The 10261-nt window shown below is 49.9% G+C and overlaps 1 protein-coding gene and 1 long non-coding RNA gene across 2 annotated transcripts; one reads left to right on the forward strand and one right to left on the reverse strand.

Annotated features, from left to right (window-relative positions):
* Positions 1–4475: 4475 nt before the first annotated feature.
* Positions 4476–7685, reverse strand: LOC141276533 (uncharacterized). Its single transcript, XR_012326262.1, has 2 exons — positions 7074–7685; positions 4476–6089 (listed from the first exon to the last, which is right to left on the reverse strand). It is a non-coding gene; the product is annotated as an uncharacterized lncRNA (long non-coding RNA).
* Positions 7686–7821: 136 nt separating this feature from the next.
* ID1 (inhibitor of DNA binding 1) lies at positions 7822–9047 on the forward strand. The gene is made up of 2 exons (XM_004311331.4): positions 7822–8351; positions 8590–9047. Exons 1-2 carry the CDS (start codon positions 7929–7931, stop codon positions 8629–8631), a joined length of 465 nt encoding a protein of 154 aa, XP_004311379.1. The 5' UTR covers positions 7822–7928; the 3' UTR covers positions 8632–9047.
* The last annotated feature ends 1214 nt before the right edge of the window (positions 9048–10261 follow it).

Consider the following 10261-nt stretch of genomic DNA (forward strand, 5'->3'; position numbering starts at 1 on the left):
CTCTGGGTCAGGCCCTGTGCTCAGCTCTAGGGACATAGCAGTGACCGAAGGAGCTGTGGTTCCTGCCCCACTAGAACTCGCAGCCTGGGGAGGGTGCGGAGAAGATGGACAATTCCCAAGAAAACAAAGATCATTTCAGATGGTAAATAATTCTATGAATAATGAAGACTAGGAGAATGTGAAAGAAAGTGAATAGTCAAGGGAGATTCTAAGAAGGCCTCTGAGGAGGTGACCCTTGACCTGAGACTTGAAGACTGAAGAGTCTTAAAGAGCTGGAAGAGCCTTCAAGGCAGAGGGAACAGCAAGGGCAAAGGCCCTGAGGTGGGACTACGCTAGTTTAGTAAAGGAGGCTGTGTGGCTGGTGAGAGAAAGGGAGGAGCAGGAGATGTGGTTGGTGTGGTTGGTGGTGCCTGCAGGGGCTGCAGGCCCGGGAGGAGTTTGGATTTTCTTCTCAGCATGATGGGCAGAGAGGAGTGCTGGCTGAGCACACAGTTCTGGGGGTAGAGTGTGGAGGGGGCGCTTCTAGTCTCCCATTATGGGGGGCGGGGACAGCCAGAGCCAAAGGTCTCTCCCCTGCAGCTCCAGCAGCCCCAGCCCAGAGGCGCCGGCCTGGCGGCTGGAAGACTACGCTGTGGGCACATCTGGGGAACAGCTGCTTGGCCAGGCCAGAGCGGGTCACGTGGCACAGGCAGGACCGCCCTGGAGCCTACAAGGCCAAGACTCCCTGGAGGGGCAGTGGGGAAAGTGCCGGACATGTACCCGAATCCCCACAGTGTAGACACACGTGCACACAAGCCCCACAGCCCCTCACAGCCACTGCCTCAGGAGCCAGACCACCTAGGCTCGACACCACATCCTAGCTGTGTGATCTATCTGAAACAAGTCACTCAACTTCTCTGGGCCTCAGTGACCTCAGCTGTAAGGGAGACACAATACTACCACCTCCGTCATGGGTGGTTTTTCTCTCATCAACGAATACTCATTGAGTGCCTCCTGTGTGCCAGGCACTGTACTCGGCCCTGGGTTATGGCAATGACGAGAACAGCAGTGGTCCCTGCCCTCCTGAGCTCACTGTCTTAGGTTAAACTTGGAACCAGGCCTGACCCACACTGAGCACTTAGAAAATGGGAGCCATTGCCTTGAATCCTGGGAGCCACAGGAAGGATTGTAAAGGCAGAAAGGGAGCTGTGATGACAGAGGCACAATAACGAAAGGCCTTCCCATTCATCACCTCCTGGCGTAGCTTATTTCACTCTCACAACCGCTCCACAGAGACGAGTAAGGGTTAGGTCCAGTTTACACATGGGGAAAGTGAGGCACAACTTGTCAGTGGCAGAGCCAGGATTTGAAGGTGTGAAGGGCTGGTCCCTTCTCCTCTCTGGCCCCCAGTATTCCCATCTGTGAAATGGTGCATTATAATCGCAGAGCTGCTGCCAGCCCCAGGGAGCAGCTGTGAAACTCAGATGGTGCCAGGTGTGTGTGAAGGGCTTTCTGAGAGACAGCGGAACCCTGGGGTGGGACCATGGGGGTTCATTTAATGAGTCCTCCAAACTTCCTGGCCACCAAAAGAAGGGTCTGTTTTCCTGAGCTGACCTGGTAGTAGGGTTCAGAGGCAAACACTCTCTCAATTCCCACTACCAAGGAGAGGGCCAGAAAAAATGGCCATTTGGCAAAACTATAAACAGGCAGTCTTTATTTAAATTCCTTGTCAGGCCTTAAAAATGCTAGAGATAAAAACCAATGTCTGGAAGTACTGAAAATTTTCTGGAGTGAAATGAAGCCAGCTTTTCCCCAGAGGCTTAGGATGGGTGTGTGTATAGGGGGGGTGTCATTATTTCAGTTGGGAAGTTTGAGGGGAGCAGAGTGAAGGGAACGTTTCAGGGGGGTCTGAAAGCCCACCTTCCAGGGCTCACTAAAAACCCCTGAGAGCAAAATTACAACCAAATGGGTCCCGGAGGGACGGGCCTAGACTTGAACAGATGTTTTTACTGTTTAGTGAGCATCTACTCTGTGCTAAGACCACAGTAGGAGTTTTGCAAGCCAAGCCTAATCTCAATGACTCCTCGAAGTAACCTAAGGAGGTAGGAACTTCTATCATTTTGCCAGTGAGGAAGCAGAGGCTCAGAGAGGTGAACGGTCTTGCTCCAGATCACAGAGTATAACAAGGATTTAAATCCCAAGCTTTTGGACCCCAAGCCCCAGCCCTTTACACTATTCCACAGCCAACTGTCTCTCCTCAAACTGTCAAAGCTTTACGTGCCATTCACATGTCTTCATTCAGGCCTTTTCTCCTTGTGCTTTTCCCATATAAAGTGCCCAGAGGATAAGTCACCTCCTCTAGGAAGCCTCCCTGATTTCCTCCAAAGTAGAACTCATCTTTTCTTTGTGTGGCTAAGGCACCTAGCAGGCAATTTTCGTAATACAGTCTTGATATGGCTAGCACAGGAGGTGGACGCTCATGAATGTGAAGTGCACTTAGCTATTGGGGGTCCTAATTGTCCCTTGACTTTCTTTCTCTCCCTATTTGTCTGCAAAGTGTCTTTGACATTCCACCTCATCCTAGTCAGCAGTCAGGCCAGAGGGAGGTATATTAAACATTTGGAGGTTGCTTTTTATTACACAAAGTAGTACATGAAAAACACTTCTGTTTAAAAATATATTCAAGAAATACCTATGTGTAATGGATCATAGACCTAAAACCTAAAACTTCTGGAAAATATAAGAGAAAAGCTTTGTGATCTTGGGTTAAGCAGAGATTTTTTACATACGACAAGGAAAGCATGATTCATAAAATTAAAATTTTTTTAAATTTTTATTTATTTATTTATTATTTTTGGCTGTGTTGGGTCTTCGTTTCTGTGAGAGGGCTTTCTCTAGTTGCGGGGAGTGGGGACCACTCTTCATCGCGGTGCACGGGCTTCTCACTGTCACGGCCTCTCTTGTTGCGGAGCACAGGCTCCAGATGCGCAGGCTCAGTAGTTGTGGCTCACGGGTCCAGTTGCTTCGCGGCATGTGGGATCTTCCCAGACCAGGGCTCGAGCCCGTGTCCCCTGCATTGGCAGGCAGATTCTCAACCACTGCGCCACCAGGGAAGCCCATAAAATTAAAAATTGATAAATTGGACTTCATCAAATTTAAAACTTTTTTTTTTTGGCTGTGTTGCACCTTCGTTGCTGTGCATGGCTTTCTCTAGTTGTGGGGCAAGCAAGGGCTACTCTTCATTGCGGTGCGTAGGCTTCTCAACGCGGTGGCTTCTCTTGCTGCGGAGCATGGGCTCTAGGCACGTGGGCTTCAGCTGTTGCAGCACGCAGGCCCTAGAGTGCAGGCTCAATAGTTGTGGCGCAAGGGCTTAGCTGCTCCATGGCCTGTGGGATCTTCCTGGACCAGGGATCGAGCCCATGTCCCCTGCATTGGCAGGCGGATTCTTAACCACTGTGCCACCAGGGAAGTCCTAAAACTTCTGTTCTTCAAAAGACATTATTAAGAGGATAAAAAGCATAGACACACACTAAAGAAACATTCATAAATCATATATCTCACAAGTGATATTTGTTCAAAATATATAAAGAACTCTCAAAACTCAAAAATAAAACAAACAACCAAATTAAAAGAAATGGACAAAAGATTAAAGGGTGCACGAGGGATCCTTGTGATGGAACTGCTCTGTGTGTTCACTCTGGTGATGATCACACAAATCTACACATGTGATAAAATTGCACAGAACAAAATACACACTCACAAGTGCATGTAATCAGGTGAAATCTGAATTTAAGCAGAAATCAGAGGAATCTTATTGTGATATTGTACTGTAGTCATGCAAGATGCTACCATTAGGAAAACTGGGTGAAGGATACAAGGGGTCTCTATTATTTCTTACGACTGCATGTGAATCTACAATTATCTAAAAATAATGTTTTTATGAGCAAAAGAAATGAATATCTTCACCAAAGGAGATATATGGATGGTATATAGGTACATGAAAAGATGCTCGACATCTCTAGTCATTAGGAAAATACAAATTAATACCACAGTGAGACACTACAACACGTCTGTTAGAGTGACTTTTAGCTTTTATTATCCATTCTCATAAATGAGCATACAACTGTTAGAGAAGATGTGGAGGAACTGGAGTCTTTTTTTTTGAATATTTATTTATTTATTGGGTTGCACCAGGTCTTAGTTGCAGCATGTGAACTCTTAGTTGCAGCATATGGGATCTAGTTCCCTGACCAGGGATCGAACCTGCGCCCCCTGCATTGGGAGCATGGAGTCTTAACCACTGTGCCACCAGGGAAGTCCCGGAACTGGAGTCTTAACACTCCTGATGGGAATGTAAAATGGTGCACTCACTGTGGAAAAGAGTTTAGCAGTTTCTTATAAAGTTAAATAAATATCTACTATGTGACCCAGTCATTTCACTTCTAAGTATCTGTCTAAAAGAAATGAAAGCATAGATTCAGAGAAATTCTCGTATACAAGTGTTCATAACAGCTTTATTTGTACTAACCCAAAAGCCCATCAACAAGTGAGTGATAAACACATTGAAGTACATCCACATCCTCCTACTACTCAGCAATAAAAAGGAGCAAACATTCTCAAAATAATTATGCTGATTTAAAGAAACTAGGCTGAAAAAACTACCAAAAAAGAGTATATACTCTATACATTATATGCTGTCTATACTGTACTCGAGTATATAAAATTCTAGAAAATGCAAACTGATCTATAGAGTGCTTGAGCACTGGGTAAGAGAGAGGGGAGGGAGGGGTTACAAGGGACAGATTAAAACTTTTAGGGGTGATGAAGTATACAGTTTTCTTAAATGTGGTGATGGTGCATGAGTATATATGTATGTCAGAACTTATCAGGTTGGACACTTTAAATATATGCACTTTGTGCATGTTAATTATACTTCAGTAACATTCTTTTAGGGAATTCCCTGGCAGTCCAGTGGTTAGGAGTTGGTGCTGTCACTACCGAGGGCCTGGGTTCAATTCCTGGTGGGGGAACTAAGATCCTACAAATCAAGCAGCATGGCCAGAAAAAAACAAAAATCAAAAACACTGTTTTTCAAAAAACAGAAGAATTAAATACCCCTGTGAAGATCAAAGTGAAATTCTGATTTCATATTGTTCCCCTTCCCTTCTCCGGTAACGTTAATAATTTGTTGTTTATCCTACTTTTTTTTTCTTTCTAATATTTTTTATTGAGGTGGAATTTAAATACAATGAAATGCACAAAAACATATAATTCGAAGTGTTTTGACTAAATCATACACTGTGTAACCCGCACCTCATCATGATATGGACCATTTCTATCCCTCCAGAAAGGTTCCCCACACCCTACCCTGGCAATTCTCACCCTCCACTCCCAGAGGCAACCACCATTCTGATTTCTTTCCCCTAGATTAGCTGTGCCTGTTCTAGAACTTCAAATAAGAGAAATCACACAGTACTGTGTTTGAAATTTTTTTCTGTAGCATAATTTCCTCTCTTGTTTTAAATTCATTTCCAGATACACACGTACTCAGGAGCAATAAGAGGTCCTACCTTGACCCCCAGTCTAAAACTTGCTTTCTCCATCAACAGTAGGATCTAGATATCTCTCCGAGCCATGCTTCCCACCTGCTGCATAGCCAGGCCACTGCATTGACTTCCATTAATAATTTATATCATGTTGATGGACATTTAGGTTATTTCAACTTCCCCTCTCTTGCAAGTAGCACCTCAGTGAAACAGGCTGAACAGACATCCTTTGTGCCCCTGTGTGTAGGTTTCTCTGGAATTGATTCCAGCAAGTAGAATTGCTGGATCAATTAATAAACACTAGGTAATGAATTAATATTCTAATTTCCTCTGGTTGGTCATTGTCCTTCCAATTCCTTTGCACAGCAAAAAGTTCTCTCCAATCATTAGAGGATTGCTAAACAAGGTCTAGGGCGTTTGGAGAGTTTGGGGTAGGGGAGTGCTAAGGGGATGAGGAGTCCAGCTAATTAGTGATCTCTCTCCTTTGAAGCTGGTCTCGCTGATCAGCTTTCCTGGTTTCCAGATGTGGAGGCAGGGGGCCGGTTTATCGGCCCCTCCCCCAACCTGTGGGAAAAGGAAACTCGCTGATACCCAGTGAATTAATTGCAGGGGGAAAGGGGGCCATAATATCATCCTCTCCTATGTGAGCACAGAATTTTAGCCCCGCTAACGCTGTGTGACCTTGGATGGCTATTCTGAGCCTCAGTTTCCCCGCCTCTAGCCTATCCAGGGCTCTGGGGGCAGACTGCCTACCCTGGCAGGAAGGAACTGCATTACAATAAAGTGCCCTTGTTATAATAATGCAGCCATTACAACAGCTCTGGCTCCTGGGAAGCTTTTTGAGCCTCGGTTTCCTCCTTTGTATAAAGAAACCAAACAACTCCCCTCTTAGAGTTGTGGCGCGGACCGCGTAAGAGTGACAAAGCAAACTCTTCACACAGTGCCTGGCACCAAGTAAGAATGCAATAAATCGTCACCTTTGTCATTATCGAGATACCAGGCAGAAGTTCGGGCTCAGAGAGGACCCGAGACTCAACTAAATTCATCCTGCAGCAGAGTTGGAATCGGAACTCTTTCCCCAGGCGTGAGCTGGGAGCTTGAGGTGGGGAGGAGGCAGTGAAGAAACCTCCCAAGTGGCCGGAGCTGTGGGCCTGGTGGAGAGGTGTGGGGCGGGGAGGTAAGGTGACCCTTGCCCAGCGCCCGCGCCCGCGAGGAGGGCATTCCCAGGCCTCCCACCCGAGGCCTGCAGGTGACTGGCGGAGCTGGGGGTAGCTGGGGAGCTCCGGGGCTGGGTTTGCCGTCTCCATGGCGACCGCCCGCGCGGCGCCAGCCTGACAGCCCGTCCGGGTTTTATGAATGGGTGACGTCACGGGCCTGGCGTCTAACGGTCTGAGCCGCTTGTTCAGACGCTGACACAGAGCAGCCCCGGGAGTGGGGTGGGTGGGAGGGGGGAGACTCGAGCTCCGCAGCTGCCGCGCCGTGGGAGGGAGACCCTGATCCGAGGTCTTTGGGGGGGAAGGCAAAAAGGGAGAAAAAAAATTTAATTACTTAATGATGCAGATTTGGGGAATTTTTGCAGGGGGCTGTAAATCCAGGGGAGCATCAGGGAAGGCAGTCCACTCTGGGCGCCTTCTATCTTGTTCAGGTCCCAGAGACCCAGTCCCCAATCCTGGAGGAAGACTTTCCAGAATTAATTGCTCCCATCCCAAGGGGCCTGGGTTAGCCCGCCTGGTTCCAGGAACATTAACCAGCAACATTCTCTGGGAATTGGGAAAGGACACCGCCCCGGTGGGCAGAGTGTAAAGGAGGGCCCGCTTTAAGTTTCAGCTCAAATATTTGGGAGATCAGGGTCCCAGAGATAATCTTCCAATAGGGTCCAGAAGCCCAGGCTCAAGTACTGGGCGACCCAGATCCCGCTGCTTCTCCATCGGGACCTCAGTTTCCCTCATCTGTAAAATGGGGCTGGAAAAGTGAGAAAATGAACCTGGGAAAACTGATTCTTGGAATCTTTTCGTTATTGGTAATACCGGTTTAGCCTCCTTCCCGAGGAGCCCAAGGCAGCCCTTGCCTCCACTAGCGACCTTGCACCGTGTCCTCCCACTCTCTCTGTTCTTGAGTCTCGGGTCCCTTTCCACGCCGGTGAAGGTGCAGTACTAGAGCAGGAGGCGGGACCCAGAAGCTCTCTAGGCCGCGCCTCCAGACCTCCCATTGGCTGTTTTTGAACGTCTGAGGCCGCCCCCAAGGTGGGCGGGTGGGTGCGCCGCGGCGTCTCTATAAAAGTCGGGCGGTGGGGCTCGCATCTAGCTTTCTACAGCAGTCTTTTTACCGTTTCAACTTCATCCCGCACTCCCGTCGTCCGCCTCCTCCGTCCGCTTCACCTTCTCTCACCCAGACGCCAGAATCATGAAGGTCGCCAGTGGCAGCGCCGCGGCCGCCGCGGGCCCCAGCTGCGCGCTGAAGGCGGGCAAGACTGCGGGCGGCGCGGGCGAGGTAGTGCGCTGCCTGTCCGAGCAGAGCGTGGCCATCTCGCGCTGCGCCGGCGGCCCCGGGGCGCGCCTGCCCGCCCTGCTAGACGAGCAGCAGGTGAACGTGCTACTCTACGACATGAATGGCTGCTACTCGCGCCTCAAGGAGCTGGTGCCCACCCTGCCCCAGAACCGCAAGGTGAGCAGGGTGGAGATCCTCCAGCACGTCATCGACTACATCTGGGACCTGGAGTTGGAGCTGAACTCGGAATCCCAAGTCGGGACCCCCGGGGGCCGGGGACTCCCCGTCCGGGCTCCGCTCAGCACCCTTAACGACGAAATCAGCGCCCTGGCGGCAGAGGTGAGGTCCGAGTTGGAGTACGAGATCATTTTCCTTCTACGGATGGGGAAACTGAGGCCCAGAGAGGGAGGGGTTACTTGACCCTATGTCCGCCCCATCCTTTCGGGTACCTAGCTGCTCAAGGATGCCCAAGGAGATTGGAAAAGGTGCTGCCTCCTCGTGTTTCCTGGGGAAGAGGGGCTTGCAGCCCTGTCCCCTCCAACCTGCCCGTCTCACTTCTCTCTCCGTTTCATCACAGGCGGCGTGCGTTCCAGCGGACGATCGCATCTTGTGTCGCTGAAGTGCCGCCCTCAGGGACCGGCGGACTCCAGCCCTTCAAGGGGCGAGAGGAATAACTGTTCTCTGGTCCTTCCAAGCGCCTCGCCGGAGCTGGGGAGGAACAAGACAGATCGGCGGCCATTGGGCGCTAGCTGGATCCAGCCCGGGGCTGGGGGACTGACAGGGCAGGCTGACCCTCCCTCCTCGCCCACCAGCCACCAGAGACTTGGGGGAGTCCCCTCGTGTGTTTCTATTTTTTGAAAAGCAGACATTTTAAAAAATGGTCACGTTTGGTGCTTCTCAGATTTCTGAGGAAATTAATTGCTTTGTATTGTATATTACAATGATCACCGACTGAGAATATTGTTTTACAATAGTTCTGTGGGTTTTTTTTTTTTTTTTGGTTGTTGTTATTAAACAAATACTTTCGATGGTGAAGTTGCAGTGAATTCTTGGATTGAGGGGAGGGGTCTGGGCTGGGGTGACCCCTGACCCTTTTCGCAGCTGCTGCTAGGGGGAGGGGACTGGAAGGCCACATCTGGACTGTCGCTTTTACTGACCTGAAATGAGTGTTTCCGGTGTCTTTAAAGTCTATTCTTTCCCCCCATCCCTGGCCATTTCCCCGCTCCCTAGTGTCATAAAATTAAATCCTTTAGACTTTTAGGGTTTCTCGAAGTGGTCACTGGGTCGTATGGGTCACCTGGGGAGGTTGTTAAATGCAGATCAACCTGCCAAGGCCTCCTCTGGGTTGAAGAGTTTTCAACAAGTCAGTTACATTGGAGAACCAGGTCACCGGACCACCTGCATCTTGGCCGAAATGGGTGAAGCGAGACCCACAGGAAAGGGACTTTCCCAGAACCTCAGCTTGTCGGGGGCAGGACTTCCATCTTGCCCCATTCCCCTGTAGGAGGTGCCCCCCCCCCCACGGGCTCCAGGCTTGTCCAAGTGGGTGAGCAAGTTGGCAGGGCCAGCCTGGGCACAGCTGCTGGGCCACCTGCTCTGGGTCTGGACTCGGCCCCCTCACCCTGGCCTGGCTATGCCAGCAGCTCACAGAACTTCTCTCTCCCCCAGGGCTCCTGTGTGGGCTCTGAGGAGGAGTGCGCAAGTCAGTCTGCAGCTCCTGAGCAGGAAAAAGGTGTCATTGACAAGGACCTATCTGCCTGGACATGTGTGAAAGTTTGTACTCATGGGGGAGTGCATATGAGTGTCTGGACCTGTGTGTGTGACATGAGTGAACTGGTAGTTACCCTGTGGGGCTGGGTCATCTGTTGGTGTGCAGGCCTGGGGGTGTGGGTGAGGATACACATGGGGATGTGTGCAGAAGGGCAAATGTGCGCACATGTGTTCTGCAGGATAAGTGAGCACACTCCAACTGTCTGGGCTGGTGTGCTCTGCTGAAATGCACTGTGCGGCTCTTGGCCTGGCTCTGGCTTGATGGACGGGTTTGTGTGTCTGGGGGCTGCAGAACTGCACTGGGTTTCTAAGTAGATGTCTGTAAATTGGCTGGCATTCCTGGGTCTCTGCTGGTCTAGGAGTGGGGGTGGGGTGGTAGGTTTATTCAGGAAAACCCTAAAATGTTCAAGTACCACCTTTCCAGGCAGTTGTTAGGACCTCGGGGACACCAACCCTTAAGTATCCCTACCAGGCAGTTG

This window comes from Tursiops truncatus, chromosome 15, assembly GCF_011762595.2.
Source record: "Tursiops truncatus isolate mTurTru1 chromosome 15, mTurTru1.mat.Y, whole genome shotgun sequence".
Lineage (NCBI taxonomy): Eukaryota > Metazoa > Chordata > Mammalia > Artiodactyla > Delphinidae > Tursiops > Tursiops truncatus.